The sequence below is a fragment of the Centroberyx gerrardi genome, chromosome 9 (genome assembly GCF_048128805.1).
Source record: "Centroberyx gerrardi isolate f3 chromosome 9, fCenGer3.hap1.cur.20231027, whole genome shotgun sequence".
NCBI classification, from domain to species: Eukaryota; Metazoa; Chordata; class Actinopteri; order Beryciformes; family Berycidae; genus Centroberyx; species Centroberyx gerrardi.
In genome coordinates, this window is record NC_136005.1 from 17,234,603 (window position 1) to 17,261,261 (window position 26,659).

Here is a 26,659-nt window from a genome sequence, read left to right on the forward strand (position 1 = left end):
TCAATAACGTGTATACACTAGTATGCAAACAAATACTGCAAGTGAATGCAAATGAATTGCATAAAAAAGTCATCAGCCTAAATTACTGAGGCTCATGTACAAAAGTAGTAAAGTACAGTTGTAAAGTGTCTCTGCTATCAACAGTTATGTGCGGATGAGTGAGGCCAAGTACACCCATACAGACAGGACATTATTAGGGTAGGGGTGCACATACACAGCCAGAGCAAACTCCACATTAGATGCCTCCACATTGTGAACTCCGGTGCTGTAGACCGCCTCAATGATGGGACGAATCTCGGAGAATGGGAGATGAAGGGGGAATCCTGCAATCTAATAAAAGGAACAAATGCCAATTAGAGGTACTGTTCTGTATCTGTGGTAAGAATTAATTCATGTGAGATCATGCGCTTTCCATGAGCTGACATTTTGTCAGACCAGAGAATATTCCATCATCGGAAAACAAACTCCCAAGTGGGAGGCACCCCAGATGATTTCATTGTTCGGAACACTAAATGGGTGATTTACAGCCTGCAGTAGCTTTCTCCCAGTCACTCCCTTTTCAGACTTACCCTGTAGTCTCCCAGCAGGCTCTGTAGCTCCAGGCGGTGCTCGTCTGCCACATCCCGCCCCGCGCTCCCCTCCAGCTTGGGCAGGAAGTGTCTCAGGGTGGAGGTGCAGTAGCGGTTCCAGCGGGTTGGGTGACGAGGCCGCCACTCCATGATCTTCTCCTTAAGGATCTTCTCAATTCTATGGAGGGAGAGGTGTGTTTTGTCCTGTGCACAACTGCAGTCTGACCCTATCAATAGCATGACAAGGTGCTAGAAATAACTACTTCAGCTGCCACCACTTGCCTGTCCTGAAGCTCTGCTGCGGCTGCTTTGTCTGTGCGGCGATACACCAGCTCCTCGGGCTAAAATACAGAAGGAGACGAGAGAGTAGAAAATTAGATGACGTTACTGGAGGTCATATACGATTATACAGAAATGCTGAACACTCACTTGTACACTGGACAGCCCAGGGTGGGAGAAGGATCGGGAGAAGAAGGGCTTCCACATATTGGCTTTCGTGACATCAAAAGTCGTCCTCATCGGGGAAGTATACTCCTGAATGTTGAACCACACCTAAGGGACAGTCACAGAAAACTATTGAAAATGATTCAATAAAGTATCCAATTAAATTTCACACTGTTAATCATATTAACATGATGTCAATGAGTTGCACCCTCCTGGCTGCCAAAGCACTCACATTGTCAGCGCTGACCAGGCAACCAACTGTTTGTAGTGGGCAGAAGGTGTCATACTGGCCATAGTACTGACCACTGCTGGGGTTCCAGATCAGGTAGCGGCTCTGCTCATAGGTCAAGACATAGGCTGTGAGTCCCTAAGAGATAAAGAGATCAAAGACCTATTAGTGCCGCAGCAACAGCCCTCAAAACGGCTTTGGTTTTTGAAATATCTCCACCTGAGGAAGTGTAAAACACAATCATGTTTGTTTTCTTTCATCTTAATTGTTTCATATTAATAAAATGGTGGTTGAAAAAAATCACTGCAAAGGTGAAAAATATGGTTGTGTTTTGTTCTATCCCAGTTAAAGGTCCTGTTGTGACACAATAGGAATCAAATAAATATAAAACCCTTCTCAAGTTTTCCAACTTTACCCACCTCAGGGATAGCGGTGCCAATTATAAGCCATGCTTTTTTGCCCATAGACAGGAAGTAGTTGCACAACAGTACAGCATGTTCTTCCTCATCACCAGCTAGGAGGGTGAGGAATTGCTGCAAACAGGAAGAGGAAGCACAAGCTTAGATGGGTGTTTTCCTCTTCTTAACAATGCCAATCCCAGTATCTCAGAGAGGGTCCACTCACATCACAGGTGCTCCACAGGTCACAAACACCAGAAAACGAAATGCTGTCTGGCAGAGAGGGGATGAGCGAAACAAACCGCGTAACCAGTTCCTGTGTAGAGACAGAGCAAGTGTGTGAGACTGGATCCAGTCAAATAAGAAAAACAAGCCATGAGAAACAAAATAGAAGATAGGGGTTAGTGGCCTTTTTACAACATGAGTCAGGTGACGGTGGTGACCCCTCACTGACCGTGGCTTCCTGGGGGCTGCTGGGAAATGCATCCAGTAACTCCTGTGGGGGGTTGAGCGGCCGGATGTAGCGGGTGATGAAGGCCGTCTTCCCACTGATGTCTATGACGGTGGTGAGGCAGGGTCGGTCTGGGTAGCCCAGCGCTGCATCTCTCTCAAATCTCTCAGATGCCTGAAGTAAGTGTTCATCTTCTTGGCTGTCAAACTACATCGGAGGTCAAAGGTCAATGCAGAGAAATAGAGGTCAACATTATGCAACAGAATATGCCTTGGGAAATGGTTGAGTCGGATCAGAAAAAAAGGAAGATTGTTCTAGGAGAAGGGATACTGGTGAGGGGAAGCTGTGGCTGGAGAACAAACTGTTGTCGTGTTTTTGACTGCCTTTCAAAAAGCACAATCTTATAGTTTACTCTAGATAACTTATTCCAGTCAGCAGTTACCTTCACTTCCTTTATCTAGTAAATGCAGCAGAGTAAAAAGGAAAAAAAAATGACACACAGAGTGAGAAACATGAGAACAAATCAATACATTGATGTAAACTACCCACTTTTATGAGCATGAACTATAAAGCAATGGGCCCTTTTCCACTAGAAGGTGTGTAGAGGTTAGTCAGACCGTTCACATTATTCCATTGCAGAGATAATTAATAACCAGTTATAGAATGGTACTTTTTTATACTGTTGTCCTCTTACATTGGACATGATTCATTGCTATCACTCCCACGTGGGCCATGCCATGGCTTAAGGCTAAAGATGCCACAATGGTCAAATAGATAATGGAAATAGAAACTCATCTGAGGAAACATGAGCTGAGACAAACAAGCTAACAGAAAGGCAGAACAGACACTGAAAAGCAACAGACAGAATAGATCCTTGAGATAGACAGTTGGACAGGACTTACTTTTTCTCTAATTGTCTCTCCAGGCACCAGCTGGGGTTCGATAGTGATGAACAGTGTGATAAATGCTCCTTCACTCAGGCTGCGCACGGCGTCATAAGCACCGTCGCTCCCAAAGCTGCGTTCTTTACTGTACCCCAGCAACACCGCCGGTGTATCCACCTTGAAGGTGCCATCAATCTGCCAGATCGAATCGGAAAAACAAGTCAGTCAGCAAGCCAGCCAGTCAGTGTGTCTTTCAGTTAATAAACGTCACCATGGGCAGAAAAGGACTCTCACCCGGGCCTGAGAATAAATGGTGCTGAAGGGAATCTTGACAGAGCCCAACCAGTGCTTCTCTACCCGAGTGTGTATTGATTTCCCCCTGTCTTTGTCATCCTGAGGAGCAGAAGGAGTTAATCATGGAGCAGAGCATGGCCAATGTGATGCAACATGTAACTGATATGAATGATACTGTAACCCTGAGGTGAAAGAAAATGATGCCATGTTACAATGTTTTACTCACCACTCCTGTTTCATAAACCATCTCATCAAATATGTTGATGAAGACCTCATCTTTGACTGACTGCAGGCTGGCAGTGCTGTAGTCACCATTTGGGGCGCTGTAGAGGGAAGTCATAAATGCCTGTTCACCATTTCAGCCAGTTTATTTGTCAGTGTTTTAGCACTGAGTTGTGCCAAACACACAGCTCACTTAATTAAGTGCATATAACTATCTGAGAGAGAGGGTCTTTGTATGCAGTAGTTTGTGTCTGCATTGTAATTCCATCATAACAAAACTTTAGCTGCCAATATTTTGCAACATGGTAACTTGCAGCTGTTCAAAAGAAAGTGGGTGTACAAGCAGTTGACGCTGGTTTGGAACTGACCTCACACATTGCCTAAACAGAAATGGCAAAACTGACCTCATAACAGCAATTTTGGAATAGCTTGGGGCATCTCTGATTTATTTTTCCTGGAACCATTTCCAGCAGTGTATTGTTGACCATGGTTGCGCCCCGACGATGGATAATGTATACAGATCCAAATTTAGTCTCCCAAGCATATTTTAGACGCCTTTGAAGAGTTGGGAGCTATTACGCAAGTAAATATCCATTCAAAATATCTCACAAGGCCATAATTAAAGCTGTCTAGCACATTGCTAGCCACTGGAGGTACCGGTACTTTCCTTTAGCTCAGTGCAAAGAAAGCATTTATGTCTAATTTAAACACATCAAGACAAAAGTCAAGCAAAGATAACAGTTGTTAACCTAAACGGCAGCTCCAGCTCCTCGTTCCAGCAGGGGTTTGGTCCGTCAGCTGTTGTCGTTTGGAGAACTGTGCGCTGGAAGGATACCTCCACAAACGGCCTCACTTGAACCTACATCACACAAACACAAAAAAATACACACACATAAGATAGAACATCACATGCCAGTAGGTCTAGCTGCCATGCAGCCATGGTGTCTGGTCCATGTGTGTTGTACCTGGCTGAGGAGCCAATCACTGCCCTGGATGGCACTCTGAGATGACTGTCCTGCTGCAAACGTCTCAGCGAAAGAACGGGCTGACTTTGAGGCCAGTGGTTTGCTGAAATACAAACAGAAATGTCAGTACTGTCCGGTGTCTAGGAATCAATGCTAAATCATCACAAAAGAGATATAATGTATTTTTGAGGGCAAAGGAGGAGTTTCATTCCAAAATGAGATATCCACATTTGAAAAAAGTGACGGCTACTATTTTAATTGATTGATAGACCAATACCAAACAAATGATGGTACTATTTAAATAATAAGTAATAAATAAACGTAATCCTTGTTCGATAAATTAATAAAACTCCTATAGACTGGATCCTCTATTAGGATCTTTTATGGAATGGATCCTCAATCCTGTTAGAAATACTGAATTTCAGATAAGGATTTGTTTCCAAAATGGATATACAGCCTTTTGGAATTGAACTCTTCAATTGTAAGATGATGACAAACAGGAGTGTCTGATGACTCTGCACAAGAGGAGAAGCTGTGATAATGGAGCTGTCCTGCTGTTCTGCATTAGACTGGGTGCACTGAGGTCCTACCTGGTGTAGGGCTTGCGGACGGGGATGTCATAGGCCCGGATGATGTTGAGCAGCAGTTTAATGTCTCCATCAGACAGATTCTGAGCTGTCACCTTCTTCCTTTCTTTCCTCTGAGGTTTCAAGGGCCGCTTGGGTTCAGCCAGTTTGAAAAGGTTAAGTCCTAGAATCCTGATGGTCACAACAAATAGATGTCAGTTAGTCAACAATCCATAAGTGACTGCAAATAGCGTATTCAAAGACAAATAGTGATCACAAATATTTTTCATTGAAAGTTGGGGATGGGGTTATTACCACCAACAGTACTCAGTCCCTCCAGGAATCTGCGATTTCGCGATCACGATACTTGACACAAATTCAACCAATCCCTGCAATATTTACAAGAACTTGCAATTTTGCAAAATCATTACAGTTTTTAGCATAAAATGGTCCAATCAACAAGCTATGTCTACCATTGTCTTCTGATACTACTTCCTATAAAACAATGACTGCAGTGGAGCCTTTGATGAGGAGATGGAGGATGATTCAGAGGACGATGAGTTGTAGTTTCAAATGTGACTTGTATTCACCAATACAGGTGGAAGAAGTTAAGTGTACTTGGGTTTTCATTTAAAGCTGCTACATGTAGAATATTTACCACAATATATCATTCTCAAATTAATTTTGATAGCATAGCATAATGTCTGTAGAAACATGAGACCATCACAGTGTAAACTGGCTTATTCTATGTGTTGCTTTCTATGTAGGGCAACCAGATTTGTGAGATGGCAATAAGAGATGGGACGAGATGGGACGGTGGTGGGGGTGGGGGGAGTGATTGGTCTGTTTTAGCGTGGTGGTTAATAGATATTGGTTATATGTTTAGGCATATAAGCAGACAACACACGCGTCTTCAAGAAGACACCTCAGATGCAGGCATCTTAACTTTTTTTAAATTAAAATTAATTTGATTAGTCCTAGTAAGGGGTATAGATGTAAATTTAGAAGTGAGAGGGACATTTATGGCGGGGGGGGGGGGGGCTTTTTTTGCTCACTACTTGCAATTTCATACATTTTTACATTATTTGGCATGACTCATGGCACCTCTAGTATTGAAGATTTTTAAGGGATTCAAGTAATTTTACTGCTGGAACCCAATTTCTGATTTGTTATCATTTACTCTCAAAAAACAAATTAGGCAGGCGGAATACAATTATTTTAGCCTTATTTACTTCCTACATCACCTAGTCACCTCAACTCTGCTGTCCTGTCTTCCCTCATCTGAGCCTGATCCTCCTGCCTCCACTCGGGTCTGTCAGAGCAGAGCAGCGCTTCCATTCGTCAGTTATGGGATTGATGGTTGTCTACAGACTTTATAACTTAATAACTTTTTAAATGACTATATTCAGATTAACTCAAAGATAATATATTATGCACCACTGCAACACATTTAGCTAATGTTACAGTCAATCAAACGATAGATAGATACATATTCCTTCACTCTCCTTGCCATGTTAGCTAGCATCTGCTATAGGCTGATCTTTGGTGCCAGGTGTTGTCACCTTCTGTACGACAGATGGTGACATCAAAAAAACCTTAAACTCCACAAACTCCATCTTGATTTTTGAGAAAGCCAGCCACAAAAGCAAGCATTTTTGGTTGCTATAATAAAAAATAAAAAAATCAGCAAAATCCTGGGGGGACTGAATACTACACTAAGACTAATTCCACTACTGGTATTCAGGATTCAGACTAAATGGAGACACATAGACACAGAGGGTGGGAGAAAAAGAAAAAAACTCTAAGAACATACCCGGGACCTGCACCACTGATAAACATGCATAGCAGAAGCATAGCAGAAAAATGGAACATAAGAGATTATAACATAAATTTTCAATAACATATACAACATGTGTAAAGAAACATTCTAGAAGGTGACTGGGGCTGACATACACTATAATGTATACATTCGCACAAATATCATCAGCAAAGGCTAAAATGAATGTGCAATTTTCCATTATCATGTCCACATGCTGTGAAAACTGCTCCAAAACACTGCCTTAAAAGGGGCCAGAGGAGAGTATCTTTGCAGCCAAGGGAATGCAATGTTGAGTTGAAGATCAAACAGACTGGAGCAGCACCAGGCCAAAAACAGACTTACATCACCCTGTGATCCGCACAGGCCCCGTCAGTCTTCATGACAGGTTTATTTGGCAGTTTATCATCGATCCCACAATTCAAGATAAACCAAATCATTAAACTTTTCTTTTACCACTGGAGCGGAGAGCTCATGCACTCTTTGCAATTTTTCAAATCTATTTGACAAGAGGAATACGCGTAGGATATACAGAGATGATAAATTACAATACAGAAAGTTGTAGTATAAATTTGGATTAGTTGTTTGTGATTGGCAGGAAGGAAACATTTTTACTGTGAAACATATCTTTGCATAACATAAACTATCAGGGGAGAGAAAATCAGCTGTGAACATTGTAAGTTAGAAGTGAGACAGACTATTCAGCCGAATAATAATGACCAGAGGTGTATTTACCCAATGCTTGGAACCTCCTCTTCTATCACCAAGTCAGACAGAAGGTAGTGATGCTTGGCAATAAGGAACCTGTTGATGACCGATTCTCGGATCTGAGAGAAAAAGCAAAGGTTCTGCATTTAGTACCATGTGATAAAAATGAGCGTCAATATGAATGTTACGTAGATTAGACCGCTGTGAGACAGTTAATGTCTACTCACCTTCTGAAGGTATTTGGCAACTAAAGCTCTGTGTGAATCCAGATGTTCTTTAGTGTCAATTATCTCTCCTTCCTTCAGTCTCTTCTCATATTCCTGAAATAAAAAAATAAAAAAAGAATTAGCTTCATATATAATGAATTCCTATTTCCATAAAGCCATGATACTCTGCTGCATATTTAGACTAAATGCTGGAGACCCTGACCTGGAACACTTTATCTGTGACCTCCCTCTCCAAAGCGGGGACAGACTTGAAATTGCGGAACTCTGCAACTTCCTGGTTCCTGAGCCTGAGCAGACGAAATCTTTTAGACCTCTCCAGCTCCTCATCAGTCACAAAGTTGAACTCCTCCTGCAGCTGCTCCAGACGGAAGTATTCTGGAGCCGTCACCTCTCCGCTACTCGCCACCTGGACACCCGGAGAGAGGCAGGGAAAGATGCCGTGTTTGCATTACACACATGGAGATTTGCAAGGTTCCTGGACTGAGTTGAGGTCTGTTGGTTATGCGCAGTATTCTGGTACCCACTTTCAGCAGCTGCATGATGGAGGCATTTTTCGGGTCGTTGGGATCCAGCCGCGATTGTGTGGCCCACTCCCCGATTTTTTTCATGTCATTGAGTCCAGATGCACCTATACACATGACAGCATCAAGCTGTCTCAGGCCACTGCACATACAAAAAGAGAGAGAGAGAGAGAGAGAGAGAGACAGATTAGTATGGCTGACAGTCAATACTTGCCCTGGTGCTCTTGGGTATTTTGCTAGGTACACAGGGCACAAAACTCTGGGTTAGATTTAAGAGACAGTACCTGTGCATGCCACCAGGCTGCTGAGACATGGGAGGGGCGAGTGGTACATCATCCTCCCCTATCCCCCATGACACACAGCAGGACAGCTTCCCAGAGGTCAAGAGGGTCTGTTTGTTACTGCCATCAGCCTCGAAGGAGAAGGGCACATCTGACGAGGCAGAGACCGAGGGAGTGAGAAAGAGAGACACAGAAAGACAGAGAGAGAGATGATTGAAAGGGCAGGTTGCAGTCCGATGAACGTGAGGGCTATGAATCATGTTTATATGTCACTGAAATATGTGATGTTCTTGGAGCCGGTCTGTTTTCATGGGCTATGTTGGTTGAGGCCGGTGTTGACTGACTGACTGTGTGTTCCATTTACCACTACCGACGCCCTCATGGTCGAACATGACCCTCTGGTTGCTGCTGAACTCAAACTCCTCAGCAGGGATGCTGCCCGTCACGACTGACGGCTCTGGCACTGGCACAAACACTTCGGCTAGCAGGGAGCATGATGAGCCAATCTCCTCAAACACCTACACACACACACACACCCACACACACACACAATATGGGGAGAACAGAATGCAGTTCCTGAAAATCCCCCACTGTAGACTAGTCCTGTATCAAACAGTCAGAAAGATTTGTGGAGTAGTATGGACACAGAGGCTGCATGCAAGACATTTTTGTACCTGCAATTTGATGCTTTCGGGGCAGTTCACTATCTTCAGATTGAATATCTGGCCAAAGTGGACTCTGAAGTCAGAGTTCAGGGAGCGGCTGTCTGTTCGGGAAACTTCTTTGTCGTTATATAAGACTTTGATGAAAAGAGAACGCCTGGCAACATCCTCTCTTCGAGCAAATTCAGCCCTATGACAAGGAGCAAACAAACATGTGATGAGAAACATCTTGTCCAACCATGAGGCAGTACAAAATCATGAGAAAATCCATGAGAAAACCATGAGAAAATACAAAATCCATCTTAACAAGTCATTTGTATTGAGTCTTAATCTTATTTTCTGCTAGTGAGGTGAGGTCATTTCACTTGTTTCCAATACAAAGAAACTTGTTTCAAGAATTTTCATGATTCAAGAAACAATATCTTGATATTAGTGGTGTGATCTGCCTTATTTCAACATGTTGTCAAAAGTTATTGAAACGTGAAACTGCATTGGAAACAAATCATCTCCCCTTACTGGCAGAATGTTTTTTAACTTTTTACTCAGGAAAACATGATTATTTTTGCAGTATTGAAAACATTCTGACTTTCCTCTGTGTTTCTGCTCATACCTGGGGCACTGCTCATTGGTAGTGATGTTTCCAGAGGCAGACAGCTCAGGGACCAGGACAGACTCTCCTGGTTTCCTGCGTATCCTGTGGGCTTTCTCTCTGACCCGCTCCTCTACAGCATCAAAGTCCGGCTTCTCTGGAGGCTCCGGCTTTGGAAACTCTTCTGCAAGATCTGCTTCAATCACTTCCTGCTCATCATCATCATCTTCTGTCTCATCCTGAGCCTGGCCTTTCTTCTTCTTCTTCTTCTTTTTGGCTTTCTGAAAACGGTGAACATAACGTGCGTGTATCAATGCGTGTGTGTATATAACAAACTTACTACACATGAACAAGTTGTGAGTTTAAAACCTACACAAGTCTCCAGCTGGTAAAGCACTTTCTATATAACGCTTCATTTACTGATCATTCTTAATGAGAAATAATATTTTACAGATATTTTGATGCTCAATATCTGAAAAATACATTTTTAATAATATGTGGTATGTTGAGTTATAAGAAAATTTGACTGTCAAATGGACTGATCCTTGCAAGCCATGTATGTACATTATTGATCTATGTAGACAAAATGAGTTGCCTGTATAGCCAGTATCATGTATAACTGAATAGTCCTATGAAAATGTTCATGAATTTTTCATTTCTGAGGCTGGTAAGTACCTGTTTCCTCCTCCAGACCTTCCATTCCTCCAGCAGTTTCTTGTACTCGGTCAGCTTTCTCTGGTAGTCCTCCTCGCTCTCGGTCTCCAGTTCCACCACCTCCGCCAAGATCTCAGCTTCGTACTCCCGCTCATCTGCGGCCCGCTCTACCTCCTCTCTGCAGCAGGGGCAGACAACACAGCACAGGTGTTAATAAAATAAATGACAGGGGTATAATACTTTTGTAATTCGTTTGTATGTGAGAGTATACTTGATACATTGTGCGGTGTTCATCTTGTTCAATAATTCCGAGGACTGATGAGTGAGTTTTTTAATGATGTCTTGATGCAATAATGATTTCATTTTTCCTAAAAGACGCAATGTTTTAATGCTGGATTTAATGCAATGTTTTAATGCTGTGTTATGTCGCTGAGTTCCAAGCTATGATTTCTGCTGGGGGTTAGCGTAAAGTTTTCAAAACTAGATTTAAAATAAGGTTTAATAAGGGATTTTAAACTGTGTTCTACTGCTGAGTTCTTTAGGCCGGTCAATATAAAACATTTTTTTGATTGACATAGCAGTAGGTGTGTCAGTATAGTCTAAAAATGGGAAAGGGACAGTCAATGGTAAAGCAGGATTTGCAGTTGGAATTGCCAAAAGCTGAGAAATGGAGGGCAAAGGATATTCTAAGGAGCCACAGAAAAGCACAAATTGTTATCCCACCAGGGTTGCCAGCAGATATTGTAAGCAAAGAATTGGGACAGAATTACATGATCCCATTCTCAAATGATTTGACCAAATGCACACAAATGCCAATCGAAGGATCTTTTGCCCCAGAAAAGCTAGACTTTGTGGAAGCAACTGTGATAGCTCAATCAAAACAGTTGGGTTGGGACTATGATTATGTCCAAGCATGTCTTGAAGGATGGAGGAAAATAGCAAAGAAGCATCCCATCTCAAAGCCCAACACAAATCTGAAAGTTTCTGATGTGGAAAAAGGGAAACAAACAGTAGAGATAAAGAAGGAAAAGGAAGATAGTAAGACTATTGGGCCAGAATTGATTGAAATGATTGACAAAATCGTTCACAACACGACACCAAAGGCACTGTCTCCTCTCATGTCTGCTCTCGGGTGAGAAATGCAGAGGTTACTAGGATACAAGACAAATATCCAGATAATCTGTGAGTAAACAGGCTTCTATAATATTGCGTATTTGGGCGCAGAAACAGAATAAAGCAACCCCTGAAAGCCTTTTGCGACACTTGAGAAATGGTGGAATAAATTGTGATCGGTTCTCAGAGAAACCAACAGTAGAAGTAAGCAGTGTCAATCTGTTTCCCAAGCAATGCGTAGAGACACCGGTAGTGTCTGATGATCTTATAGACATACTTGCATGCACAGAGGCTGTAAGGCAGCAGAGGTCAGCTCAGGCAGGCAGGTGGTCTTGCCAACATAGGTGAGCCCACAAGGACAACTGCTTTTTTTCACCATCCTCATACGGGAAAGAAATTCGCTATAAAGAGTGTTATCACCTGTGCCTCTACTCATGTGATCTATATCATACGTTGTCCTTGTGGGCTCACCTATGTTGGCAAGACCACCCGTAAACTAAAACAACGGATCAGTGAACATAAGAGTACGATTCGGTGAAATGACAGGGATTACCCGATAGCTGTCCATTTTAATGACATGAAACATGATATTTCTTCCCTACGCTTCTATGGTATCGAGAAAGTCTCTCTGCCACCTAGAGGTGGGGATCATGATCTGTTACTAAAAAGGAGAGAGGCCTTTTGGATCTTTACTCTACAGACTCTATCGCCAAAAGGCCTAAATGACGAATTATTACTGAATGTCATGCTTTAATTCCCCTTTTTTACTCTAGTTGGAGAATGGGGTTATATTTCTATATTAATTAGATTTCCAATATTAATTATATGTTTACTTATTGTTGACATTTTCTATTTATACTAGCCAATTTATGGTACCCCTTGTTTTTAATTAGGGTGGTCTTTCTCATACTTTTGGCACCCCTCTTGCTATTATGTATGCTTTGTATTATTATGTGAGCATCTACCAATGTCCTCACATGGTCCACTTGACCAAAGATTAGCCTAGCCTACTATATGGCTTGGATCTGCCTATCTCCCATTGGGATTTTACTCCTATGTAGCTACATCTTCAGGTATGATTCAGTTGTGATTGACTCTCCTCCTTTTTGTATAACCCACATTTCTGTGGTCTTTACTCCTTTTTGATATATGTTGTTTGGAGTCGTGATATTGGATGCTATTTATGGATGTTACAAAAAAACTTTTCTGATCGTTAATTAATTTTTTGATTGCCATACCTTGCCACCTGGATGGACCCTTGTACCTCACTAGGCACTGATTTGTACCATGAGGTTACCTGATTACCTTGGCCCTATGACTGGACCATCTTATTTCCTGTTCCCCTATATAAACAGGCCCCATTGTATTGTTTATTCAGATACCTGACGAAGGTCGCTTGACCGAAACGTTGTGTCATTTATTAAATTCTTGTTAACTGAAGACAGTGTGCGGGAGACTACTGATTTATACTTTGCCATGTGTGATTATGAAAGAAGTAAGTGAGAACATTTGGTATCACTCCACAATGATGTGAACAATGTAAACATTTACAACTGTTACTTAAAAGTGTTTACTATTGATACTTACTGCTGTTTCTGTTAGTCCCTGTGATAGCTTGTCAGCTGTGTCAGTCACTTAAGGTATTACCAAACTACTTGTTTGCTCTCATAGTGAATATAGATTCATGTATGCATACAGATGTGTTGTAGTGCACTGTTAAACATATATGTCAAGTATTTCAGGTTGTTTGATTTAGACTATGCAGTATAGTTTAACCCCTTCACTGATGCTTTGCAGCAATGGTGGCAATTCTGTTGCACGGCAGCTTGGATTCATTTACTTACAGTTTAATCAATACCTATATACAATTGTAATGATATCTTATGCATAGTCACACACTTATTCGAAAAATCTTCATTTGATTTACTGTATTATTTACTGACTATCAAATGTGGACAACTTTCTGGTGTTCTGTCTTTAATTATTGCTCTTTACGACTGCGACCACCCTGGTTAAGAGGTTACACCCCATTCGGTGTCTCTAGTTTAGGCAGATTTTGTGGACTAATAGAATATTTAAGCATTTACACAAAAATACGCTTAATTTCATAGTAGTGCTCTAGTTGTAACTCAGAAAATGTACCTATTTATACTATTTATACTATGAACAAAGCTCATAAAACAGAGCTCATAGGAATAACATAGATTGATTTTTTTTTTTCTTATGAGGACTTTCACTTTCAAGTTTAATAATTCAACAGACAGTTACCTTCTGAGGTAGAGCTTGTAGGGAGTGTTGGTAAACCTCTGAAAGTCCCTCAGGGCTTTGACCTCCTTCCAAACTTTGACAATGTTCCTCAGCAGGGTCCTGTCTTTCTCCTGCTCGCTGTCCCGCAGCTGCCGAGTGTTCCTGCGAGAGACAGGGAAAAAACTTACAGCAGGCATCTTACTTGTCATAGTGCCATAACAAACAGCTTTCTAGACTGGATCAAATCAAACAGAACTGGGACGGGATCCAACCTGAAGGACTCACCTAACCTCCAGACTGTATTCAGAGATCCTCTGCTGCATGACCTGAGTGAGAGCCTGCCCACCATGGATCTCAAGCATGTTCCGCAGGGCGTTCCTCAAGCCGTGCAACTACAGCAGAGAGGAAAGATAAAACAGACCAGACATATTGGTCTCGTTGAATGAAGAATATAAGAAATTGGGGAAATGCACTCAGGCATTTGAGGCTAGACAGAGCAGTTCAGGGAAAGCAGTGCCATAGAGCATCAGGATGACCACAGTGAGGACAGCTATACTGTGCTGAGCAGAGCGAGAGCTGATTGGTGGAGCCTACCTTGTCGGTGAGGTGTGCCGTGAGGTTATTATGCTGCCTGGTGAGGTACTGGTCATACAGCTGGGCCAGGCGGGCCGCAAGGACATGCTCGCGGCTGAAGAGCGGGTGATGGGAGAAAATCAGCCCCGAGACGTCCACATCAAGCTGGTAGTCTCCCTCGGGGTCCCCCGCTCCGGCTATGTACAGATTTGCATACTTGGACTTCAGCGCCTGGGGGGAAAAAGCAACACGATCCATCATACAGCGTTCTGCAGAGAATAATCACTATGAAATATATGCAGTGCTTGTGCTTGCCAGCTTGTATCTAAGTAAGTGTGCAGACTGTAAGCAAGCGTGACAGTGTTAGCAAGATTAATAGAACCATCAGGAACTGCTGTAATGAAAAGTCATGCATGACAACAATGCACCACCAACATCCATTTGAACTACAATGAAGTCCCTGTTTTCTACATGACCTCATCTGACAGCTGTGCCTACTTTCCACAGGATTAAATTAGAAATCATAGTGTGGAGACAAGGGTTCTTTGGCCAGCATGGATACAACATATTGAAGGGGTACACACTCGTACACTCCCAACCAAACCGCACACTTTTAGACTGTCGATGAACCAAATCTGAACTTTATCTGTTTTGCACTTGTTAGCCTGAATTGTCAGCTATGTCAACTTTTACATATTTGGCATATTTGTCTCTGTCAGTCACTTTCACTGCAAAACTGTAAGATTAATAACTTACAGGCATGGAGAGTCTAGAATTAGCTGTACCCCATTAGCACTCACATGGCCTGTGTGTATAAATAAGCAGTTCCAGCCAAGCAATCTGACTGCTCAAATATTTGTTCTGACCGTACTCTATGAGCTGTAACACACACCTAACCATTCTTCATGAATCGGTGGGTAAGTTCACAAGTTGTCACCAGGGAGCTATTTAACAATCTTTCACACTTTCACCCATTTGTTTTTCTTATGCTTGTATACTACACTGATGAAAACGTTTCACATGCACTAGTAACGTTTGTGTAAAACACATAGCACCCAAGAGGGCGTTCTATAATGTGATTTTAGCTACTTCAGAGATGCTGATGATAGTTTAACTTGTCTTTCTTGTTTCTGGTAATAGGAGAGGGTATAGACAGACTACACAGACGGTGCCACAGACACATATTTGACACACACATATTTGAAAGCTGAAATTCAACAGCATTCACAGGTTTGTTACTTTTTAGTGCCTCTGATGTCCCTTTGGAGTTTTGATGAAGTGGTGTACTGTCTGTATAGATGATATCATAGATGTGGCAGCTACCACTCCTGCTCTCGTCTCTAATAAATCCCCCCCCGCCACACCCCTCTCTGTTGCTTTGTACCAAATGTCAAACTGCCCTTTTGCTTTTTTCAAAATGGCAAAGGGGTTAGAGAACTCTCAAATCTGAGGGTGCCATCACACTTTCAGTGCATGATTGTGCACAGTGCTTTAGATGTGGGATATGGATGTGGTAATCGAAGTGAGACAGGCAGTGTGTGTGTGTGTGTGTCTGACCTTCCTGTACACAGTGTGCAGTGCAGGGTCCAGGTCCTCCTCCATGTGGAAGAGAGGAGGCCTTGTGGACGATTCCTTTATGGGGTCTGGCAGGGCCATGATCCTGCCGTCATCTCCGAACCACTTCTTTCCCTAAATGAACAAACAAAAAAACAACATATAATCAACAAATAACCAAACAAGCCTGTGATACTGTTGGGCTGTTTGTATGTTGGTTGACGTTACCTCCTCTTGTTTCAAAATGCGGTTCTCCAGAATGTTCTCATTGGTCAGGGATACAGGGGGTCTCTCTCCTACGTACAGCCCCTCCTCTTCCAGATAACGGGGCTGCATGTTATCAGGCAGTTTACTGGAGGCTGGAACTGTGGCAATGATGCATAAAGGTGGTCAGTGCAAACATAAACCATGTGCTGATACAGATCAATCTTAATCAGGGATATGTCTGCCATACATGATGGGTGGCCATATTTCTGCATTGGATGGATGTTCTTCAGGGATACAGACTTCTGTCTGAAACTGCTCTGGCTGAGTGACATGAGATTCTGATTTGTAACTATTTTTGACTCAGAGTAACTATCCTGACATTTACAAGATACACAGTATACTGCACAGTATATTGCAGCTCACATTACAGTATGTGAAAGTTCAGAATGTGAAACGGGTGATTTTACAATACAGTTTACCTGGTCGAAAACTTGGGGTAAAGAGGAGCTCACTATCACGCTGAATACGTTTGTGGTATCCAATGTACTCTGCTTTCTTTGCTTCCAGAAAGTCCTGAGATGATTGCTCAATGATGAATAAATTCCCCTCTTCGTCCTGCACAAGAGGAGCTTCTTCACTCTGAGGCCGGGACAAAGAAAATTAGACTTTTGTTGATCATTTGGAATCTTTTGGCTCTTATCCAACTGGAGCTAAAAAAGAGATGAAAATCACTGTGATGCACATACAGTATATGTGTGCATTCACGATATTGTGACTGATGCTACAGTTCAAAGGCGGAGAGAGATGCAACCTACAGTGAAAGACAATCAGTCCGAACTCACAAGCCAAAATCTAAAATCCAAATCTAGAGGAGGGATGTTGTTTTTTTTATCAAACATATGGTGCCTTCACATTTGGATGTCCAACATCAGAAACATTTGTGGTCTGAATTGAGTTTTACAATGGTGCCCCCATATATTTTCATGCTTAATCCATGCAAATGCAATCCAGGCAATTCACTAACTGCCCAAAGCCTCAACACGATTTGGAAGGTTGAGATTTTTGCTTTGTTTAGACAATGAATTGGAAATAGTCTCAAGTAATGGGAAATGACTAAAGTCAAACAACAACTGACTGATTTCTTCCAATATTTTTATTAGTGTCTTACCCGCTCCTCATTTTCATCTTCGCTATCTTTATCTACTTCCGCATCTTCCTGCTCTTCCACCTCCCCCCCTGCTCCTTCTTCATCTCCATCTTCCTCAGCTTTTGTTGTCTGTTTCTGCCTTTTCCTCTTAACCTTGTCGGTCCCATCTTGAGGCTCTGGGTCAAAGTTGAATGTAAAGAAATTGTATGCTTCCTCTGCAGATGGTAAGCCTTTTTCTGCCTATATAAAAAAAAAAAACATGTTTGAGTTACCGAAATGACAGAAATAATGTGTTCACAAAAGGAGTTTGCATTCCCTTTCTTGCGTCGAGCCTTACACGTCTTGCTGCGTCTCTGAACTTGACCCTGGTGCTGAGGGCCAGAGGGACATCATCTCTTCCTGTCCTGTCCGGATCAACCTGTAAAACACTGGGGATGAAACCTCCACTACTGAACTGTCTTACATGGGTACAATAATTGGTATAGAACTCTCTTTGCAGCCACGGTGGATGCAGGTAGACGCACGCTCACCTCTCTGTCAAACCTCGTGAGAGTGTCTCTGTCTCTGAGGCTCTGTAAGCGACTGGCTGGCTCCAGAGAAGCCTCCTGCTGCAGAAGGCTCTCAGCTTTAGACTGGAACAAAACAGCCCACACATTATGAATCAGCATCTCTTCACCTCAGTGCCTCAATGCAGGATTTGCAGAGATTTCAGAATCTTATTCAAACACAAACAAAGTGCTCGAACCAAAAAGCAAAGTTGTTCAGAAAGAAACTGGGTTTACTCTGGCTGCTCTCAGCTTCTCTTTCATGCGCTGTCTCATGGAGTTGTCTGAGCGGGTCGAGCCGGGGGTACGCTGAGGTCTCTCTGAATAGTCAGAACTGGGTGACAACAATGGGGAGAGGCCTGGAAGACAAAGCACATCATGAAACAGCTATTACATTACATGTGTTACTTAGTATATACCCTAAGCCAAGCCGCACAGAGGGAGAGGCAGGTTTAGTGAGGGCATGCAGGCCAACCTCTCTGAGAACCAAGCGGCGGTCTAGACAAAACCACCGGCCCCGCTGGCTTCTCCACTGATCTCTCATCCTCACTGTAGTGCTGAATGGTGGTGATCTCCTCCACGTTGTCCTCGTGGGACTCCTGGGCTGAAGACTGTTCAAGCAGCTGATATGTAAGAAAAAAAATGGAACGATGAATACATATGCAGTTAGGCCTGATAAGTGGTTACATTGAAACAGTTAGTGAATTTACAGAGTGAAGACTGAAGGTGCTAAAGGAAGATGGAAATCTACCATTTTCTTCCGCCTCTGTCTCTGGGCTCTTAACGTGCGTTTCAGTGTCTCTCCAGGGTCTTCCTCACTGCCTGTCAGTTCCTGATGCAAAATAGGCAAACAGTTTAAAACAAAAACACCAAGACTTCATATGGACACGGTACATCCACACTGCTATTTAGCACACTAAAGTAGGAAGAGGGTTTATGGCAGTGACAATCTCTACAAAGCAAGGAGAAGCACTCTGCCTGAACATGACTCCAGTTGGCAGGGCGAAAAGAGCAGGGGTTTGGTAATGAGGAGTCAGCAGCACACCGAGCATACAAAGCAACTACAGCCTACAGGCTAAACTACAATGTGGAGAGGCTGCAGGAAACACACACACACACACACACACACACCAACCTCGATCGTAGTTTGTCCTCTCTCCTCACTCAACTTGCTGGATGGAACCAGAGCCTACCAAGTATAATACTTTTATTTACTGGATTGTTATCAGCTCTTCCTTGTAATCTGTGTGTCTGTGTGTCTTTGGGCTTTGAGTGTGTATAAAGTGAGTCGCTCCTCCAGCCAGGTCTTGTTGAGTCTTGTCAAGGAGGGCTCTTGCTCTATTTGTATTGGATGCACCGCTGGCCTATCAATTGCACAGGTGTCCTTCATCTACTGTAACTTTGCAATATAAAAAATGCAAGATATCATGTTCATATATGATAACATTAATTAACTGTACCTGCGTGTCCCCTTGATCAATGGTTTTTACCAAAGATTCTTGCAAAGCACGCCGTTTCTTTCGCAGTTTTTCTCGAATATCACTAGAACAGAAACAAGGGTAGTTCATTTTAATATCTTGCTTAAAATTGATTAGGTACACGTCGTATCTCAGCGTAGGACACATTAAAGTGGTTCATGCTAGAAAACAAGAATAGCTACCCGGGGGAGGCCATGGTAAAGATGATGAATGGTTCTCACAAAAGGGCCCAAGTTTTAATCCAGAATCTCGTGCTCGTTTAGGCTACCATCCTCTTTCACTGCAAGGGAATATATCTGTAGTGACACATAACAGATAACGTTAGTCAGGAACGGCTTCGTAACACAATACTCCCGTCGACTTAAGACCACGGTGAAACAGTAACACAACAAACGTGATCCTTTGTTACAATCTATTATATAAATCAGTGAATGTTGTTAAAAATGAAACCTTGTAATATGCACGATACGATAGCTAACGTTAATCTCCAAGACATAATTACAGAGCAGAAAGTCTCCCGACAATGGCCATTGTTGTTGTGGTCTTGTCTGTAATATAAACCAGTACTTTAGTGTATTCGTAATCGTATCGCTGACGCCCTTGGACACTTTTCAAAGCAAGTAATTTTCTCTCAACACCATGCAAAGGGCTTACCGTTATTGCTGCCTAGTAACGATATAAACAACTTCTCGACCTACCTTGAAAAAAGCGTCGATGCATCCAAACATCGATTTTTTTTTCTGCGTGGGATTTCCATTCGTCCGAAGGACTGTCAATCAACTAACGTAGTTACGTATGAACCCGCCTGCTACGGAGTCCGAAAAGCGAACTGCATAAAAAACGTTGCTGACTGCATACCGGGTTTCTCGGCGTTTCAGACTGTTGTGTTGTGTTCTGTTTTTGGGGCTGACGCCAATGTAATATTACGGTTGACCCGTTATGACTCAGATTACAGATTGCAAATAGCCTCACACTTAACGTCACCCCTGGCAAAGAAAAAGCCCCACACCAAGCTCTACTACAAGTCCTGTCAGCAATAGTTATCAGTGAGAAGTAGTGTTGATCCAAGTTCATTTAACCCATGGGCAACAACTGAACAGGACTGATACCCTCACCCCCCCCCCCCTCCACACGCAACACAACAACTGCCGCACACACACACGCACCTACACACACACACACACACACAAACACAAACACACACCAGTAAAAAAATAAAAATAAACCACAAAGGCATTCATTTAAGGTTCATAAAATAATATATTTCAAATCATAATAGTAGAACTATAAACATTTGCTATAAAAATATAGTTCAACATACAGTAAGTGTAATAAAATTATCAAACAGTAATTAACATTTCTCTTCCCAGGTGCTATGCGTAGTCCTCTGCAAGTGTGTCAAGATAGTTTGTGTCGGCGTAGAGCAGGAAGCCAGAGAACAGGCTGTCAGCCCAGCCTGGGTCAGCAAATAAACCATTCTGGTCATTGAAGAAGATCTCCAGCCACACCTCATCCTCAGGGTTCAGGAACATTACAGTGGATCCAGACGCCACGTCGTGGTTCCCTGTGTTGGCGTCAAAGGTTTTGACACGGTACTGGCCGTTCTGCACCAGCCCGATGGCCAGGTGTTTGTTGGCCAGCGTAATGTCATAGGAGAAATAATAGATGCCTGGGTACGCACAGATGAACTTGCCCGTCTGTGGGTTGTAGTGTCCGCCCTCATTAAATAGGACCTTATTGAACTTGATGGGCGCCATCTCTGCAGGATAGCTGCTGGTGATTCCCACAGAGAAGGCTGATTTAGGCACCAGGCTGCCACATCTGCAGACTCCTGCAGTTCCAGGTGGGCCGCGCTGGCCCTTGTCCCCTTTCTCTCCATTGCGCCCCAGGGGACCAGGTGGGCCCAGGCCTCCACCCTCTCCTGAAGGGCCTCGTTTCCCTCCAGGGCCACGGTCACCTCGCTCTCCAATTTTACCTGTTGGGCCGACCCTCCCCTTTAACCCTGAAACAGAAAAATCATGTTGAAATCAGCATACGTGCTTACTTGATTGGTAGAGATAACTGTTCCTTTGTCAAACTTTTGCAGCGTGAGAAGGTTTCTATACTGCACTTGTTCAACCCTACTATTTAAGGACTGGTACAAAGACAGAGCTCCACACCCAACATCATGTATAAAGTCACCTTTGGAGCACAGCCACCTTGACATTTTGGACAGCGCCACGTGGGCTTCAATGGGATCCTATTCCATCCAAACTATATCCAATCAATTGCATCCAAACAATAGGTATCCTGGAGCTAGGAAACAGAGTGAATGATGCATGTTCGGGCAAGCACTGCTTGTGTTAAAGTGTGAGGCTATTCTGACTATGTAGTTGCATGTTTAGATGAAGGTAAGTGTCTGAATTCCTGTTTCCACACATAATGGAAAACACAGGTGCATGACGCTTATCTATCGCTGATAGATTTATTGTAGTTCACACTGCATGGATGATATCAGTGCAATGGTTCTGCTGGATCAAAGTAACAGATGCAGCTCTTCCAAATATTTCAGCACCTTTATGGCAGCTATGTGAAATATTTACCTTCTGATGTATGTCAAAGAGGACAAGAAATCAGTACCAAACCGTGAACAATATCTACACAATGTCTATGTTGCTTGGGAAGCTTGGGAAGACTGAAAGCATAGATTTAAATGACGCACATCACATCTCATAACTTGGTAGGATGGCTATGCAAAACCTAAAGGCAGTCTATGTACATTTTTCACTTTAATCTTCTCAAGAGGTCAAAAGATGGTGGAGGGATGAACTTCTAATCTATTAATATCCCATTTGGTTTATTGTCCCCTGTATTCAGCTCTGTGTAGTTTTTACGGGCCATAAAAAAACAAGAATAAACATTGGTATTGCTATTGAAAATGACGGAACTTGAGACATATCAAAGGAATTAAAATTGATGCAGAGTTGGCAGAGTTTACCTAATTTTTGCCACCTGGACTTGCTGTCAGCAAAACTAGTCTAGCCCTACTAACTGGATGTAAGACCTCATTTCATTACTCAGAACCAGGCCATGCAGAGCTGTGCAGGGCTGAGCCTGATGAAGGCAACGCCCAGGTAGTTTGTAATGTGTTTCCATTCAATACAAAGCTAACCGAGCTAATGTGATGTTTGTTTCTATGCTGCAATAAGGTGTTTGTCTGTTATGCTAATTTTTTATATATAATTACAATTTGCTGAGGAATCACGCATCAATGGCTTCCATTTGGTGTAGTTTTAAGTTGTCTTCAGTTTTTCAGTTGTTTTGATTTAGATTTGTCATTCATCTTTGTGCCTGCAGGGGGTTCTATTTTACACAAGTCTTACATAGTGTGCCTTTAAGGTAACACTTAATTTAACAAACATTCTATTAATGGCAATGTGTTTCTCTATGCATCTCATTAATTCATCCCCTCTCTACCAGCTGCAGCTTATGTCAAACAAGGAAAATTTGCTTTGCAGCTCTTCTATTGTGCAATGTTGTGGCAGTACGGACACATAAAAAGTGATGTTGAATATGTTTGTATATTTTTTTTATGTTATACCTGTATCTCCCTTGTCTCCCCTTTCACCCTTTCTGCCATCTCTGCCATCTCTCCCTGGGATTCCCACATTCCCATCAGCCCCTGGGGCCCCGCTGGGACCAGGTTTGCCGGGCACGCCTGGCAACCCCGGGACACTGCAGATCAAGCGTGGCGCTCCCTTCACCTTGGCCTCCAACAGTTGTCCAAAGACACAATGGCATAGGCAGACTGCTCCCATCAATGCCCACATCCTCAGGTCTGTGAATGGAAAGAACAAATGACATGTAAGCACTTTCCTATTTGATTGTGTCTGTAACTGTGTCTGTGTTATGTATGTTTTGTATTGGACTTCCCTGATGTGTTTCCACATTGACCTTACAGATTAGCATCTTTTCTTGACAACAAAAACATTTAGGTTGAGTAACATCTCCTTTAATGTGCCAGATATTTAAAGGAAATTTCACAGTGGACCATAAGGAAATGAGCTTGCTGTGGTGCCAGAAGCTCAAACAGGAATTGGTTCTGTAACACAGACGGAAGCGTATCAGTTTTCATATTGCTATAAAAACTTAAGACAGTATTATCATAGTCATAAACAGAAAGAAAGAATCTCAATGAGGCTAATTTGCAATTGAATACAGCATGAGGCCAGATGTGACTCGTAATGAGAAGCTATCATTTTTGGAATCTGTCTCAAACATTGATGTTCTCTGATGTCAACCAGCACTGAATTGCATGTCAGAGACCTCAAACGAAATCTTTGTCTCTGTTCCAAGTCTTTTTTTTGCCAAAACATTCCCCAGTTATGACTTAACATCCAGCACTATTGTGTCAGGGGAACCTAATCATGGAGCAATGGTCTGTTCAGCAGACAGGAACATTACACATTTATGTTACCCAGAGAAAGAGATGATCTCATCACTCACTACCCCATTTCACCAATAAAAAATAACTCTTTGAGTTCATGTATTGTGTGCATAAATAACACCATCAATGATGATTCAGCAATGGAGAATGAGGGAATATTTTGTGCAAAGTGACACCACACTTGGGCTAAACATTCACTCTGGCTTCCCTACAGACGCTGGAAACCAAACAAACCATGTTAATCCTATCATATACATATTATTTTACGACAAGAAAATCTCCAGGCAGGCTTGTGCAATCATTAGTTACTGCACAGTCTGTTTACAATAATAGTTACTGTGGCATGCTGAAATAAAAACACTGTGTGTAATGCAGTTATGAATGTAAATCCCTAAAGACTGTACTGTACTAATCTACAGTTAATCTAAAGTTTAACAGTAAGATTTATGTTTGGGGTTGATACACATGCTCGTTCTTTGTACTTTTGCCTATGTGGGTGTGAGAATGTTGTTTTTTGCAGCATTGGACATCTGCTCTTTGCCTGTCTGTCTGTGGCCATAGTGGGGGCGTAGGAATATGTGTGTCTGGTGGTTAGAGAGGGGCCATCCCTTTGTCTGTCTGTGATGATGAGTGTGTGTGTGTGTGTGTGTGTGTATGGTTGCTAATACAGTCTACTTTCCATTACACATTTGATTTGTATGCCAGTGCTTTGCAGCAACATGTTAGGGACCGTACACTAGCCATAAATTATGTGTGTAGTAAGTACTATAGGATAACAAACATATAGAGATAATAAGGCAGGTACTAGTGAACACACACACACACACACACACACACGCACACACACACACACACACACACACACACACAGGCGTATGCTGTTGTGAACAAGCCTGCCATGTGAAACAGACGCCGCTCCTCCCATTATTAATAATGGGGCTATAGAAGGACAGTGGTGCTTATGGTGTAACATGTTTTTGATTTGAGGGTAATGAACCGGCCAGAGAGCCAGTGTGAGGCCCGGAGAGAGAGAAACCCCGCCCGCCATTTCCGCTCTACAGCAATGATGTCAGCATTAGTAAATGACTGTCATTAAAGAAATGACCCTCTTATACACACAGGCACATGTCCATGTGCATGCAGACACATATGCACGCAAAACATGCAAACACACACACACACACAACTCACTAAATTAAGAACTAAAATTTTTCACTAACAAAAGAACAAAAAAACTGAATTAATTTGGAGGCATTGCTGAAACTATGAATCCCCCTCTTCCTCTTCACATTCTTTCATCTCTCCCTAAACACAGACTTAGGAATCGGTGACTCAATGTCAATCTGTTAGCATTTGTTTGTACACAACAATATACTTTGAATGTGGCTGCAAAACCACCAGTAAACCAATAGTTTGTCAAAATGTAAACTTTGATCCTCCATCGGGAACTGACTCTTTCAAACTCATTCAGTAGAACAACTAAATCTGTAGATTCTTCTCATTCATTTTATTCATTTCCTGATGCACAGGTGGAGTAAGGCAGATTTTGGAGGCCCAAGAAAGCAAAAAAAAAACCCAACAACCAAAAACTGATTGGTTGTGTTTGGTTCTCCTTCTCTGAAAGTGTCTGTGTCCAGCTTCAGCAGTGACAGTGTGTATCCTGGCCTCTAGGTGCATTAATCGATGTCAGACACTACACTCCCAGTGACTCCTTCAGTTCCTCATTCACGTGTCAATGAGGCAAGTTCTCACGCCAATTCATTATGTCAGAAAAAGGTCAAAATGAACCCATTGCTCTCCAGTTGCACACAGTTGACGTCTTTTGGTGTGACGTCCTTAGTAGTTTGGTGAATTACTTTTACACACACTTTGAAGGCATGCAAGCGTACATGTGAACGCACTCGTACACACACACACACACACACACACACACATATATACACACACACACACACACACACACACACACACACACACACACACACACACACACAATTTGCTGGGTACATTGAGCAAACAAGCTCTACTGAAAAACTTTAGATGTGAAAGACAACAAGGCAAAGGTCTCGATGACAACAGTTTTTGTTAATATTTTGAATGACCAAGACTCTGTGATATTCTGTGAACAAACTGTACAGGCAGAGTTGTTGGACCAATATTCTTACCCCACAGTTGGCAGCCGTTCATCTGAAAAGCTGATGAAGGTTCTTAGTGTTGGATGTCTCTATCCTATCCGGTCAGAGTCCTGTGTCCTTGGTGATTGAGATCCTTTATTATTAACATGTTCTTCGTCTTGTTTCTGCTCTCCTCAGTCTGTGCTCTCAAACATCTGCGTGCAGAGCTCAGCTGCTGCGTTGCTGACAGCGGCAGCAGCCTCCCTGGACTCGCTCCATCCAGCCCTCCCTCCTTCTCCCCTTCTCCACTCCCTTCTCTCTGCCTGCCTCATAAACTTCCCAACTTACTTGGAGTATGAGACTCCCAGTGAGTAAGTCAACAGCTTTGATCCTGCAGAATAAGGCGAATTTTGTTAAAATAAATAGCAAAACTCATTTGTGTCTTTACAGTTTTAAGGAACCCATTGCTGCGCCCCATTCACATTCAAAACAGGACTGTTGACCTCAGTGTTGAACTCACTTGTACTTCTGACAATTTGCCCCTAGATGGGGCCAGATATGGTGAGTGGGGACTTCTTGTATTGTTTCTTTTCACGTAGACGCTATGTGAATAAAAGAGGCACTTAAATCTTGCCATGATCACCATGATATATTACACATGACCAGCTATGCTAATGAGGTCATTAAGATAATTAATGCATTAATTAGCAAATATTTCTATGTCAACATCCTTGTCTTGTCACATAACACATGGTTGGTATTAATATGAACTCCG

General features: G+C 42.5%; 2 protein-coding genes across 2 annotated transcripts; both read right to left on the reverse strand.

The window, feature by feature from the left end:
- Positions 1–21: 21 nt before the first annotated feature.
- On the reverse strand, positions 22–19,504 carry cc2d2a (coiled-coil and C2 domain containing 2A). Its single transcript, XM_078285672.1, has 36 exons — positions 19,466–19,504; positions 18,618–18,698; positions 18,334–18,489; positions 18,104–18,184; positions 17,852–17,953; positions 17,659–17,739; positions 17,343–17,561; positions 16,654–16,813; positions 16,196–16,332; positions 15,971–16,102; positions 14,435–14,644; positions 14,126–14,232; positions 13,862–14,002; positions 10,502–10,658; positions 9,848–10,107; positions 9,250–9,427; positions 8,940–9,093; positions 8,579–8,726; positions 8,298–8,436; positions 7,976–8,179; positions 7,774–7,866; positions 7,574–7,665; positions 5,047–5,214; positions 4,457–4,559; positions 4,241–4,350; positions 3,496–3,592; positions 3,270–3,368; positions 2,994–3,170; positions 2,095–2,298; positions 1,867–1,956; positions 1,662–1,775; positions 1,246–1,380; positions 999–1,121; positions 852–910; positions 570–747; positions 22–330 (listed from the first exon to the last, which is right to left on the reverse strand). Exons 1-36 carry the CDS (start codon positions 19,502–19,504, stop codon positions 145–147), a joined length of 4,914 nt encoding a protein of 1,637 aa, XP_078141798.1. The 3' UTR covers positions 22–144.
- Positions 19,505–20,709: 1,205 nt separating this feature from the next.
- Positions 20,710–26,064, reverse strand: c1qtnf7 (C1q and TNF related 7). The gene is made up of 3 exons (XM_071912844.1): positions 25,936–26,064; positions 22,925–23,161; positions 20,710–21,346 (listed from the first exon to the last, which is right to left on the reverse strand). The coding sequence occupies exons 1-3, from the start codon at positions 25,955–25,957 to the stop codon at positions 20,718–20,720; spliced, it is 888 nt and encodes a 295-aa protein (XP_071768945.1). The 5' UTR covers positions 25,958–26,064; the 3' UTR covers positions 20,710–20,717.
- Between the last annotated feature and the right edge of the window lie 595 nt (positions 26,065–26,659).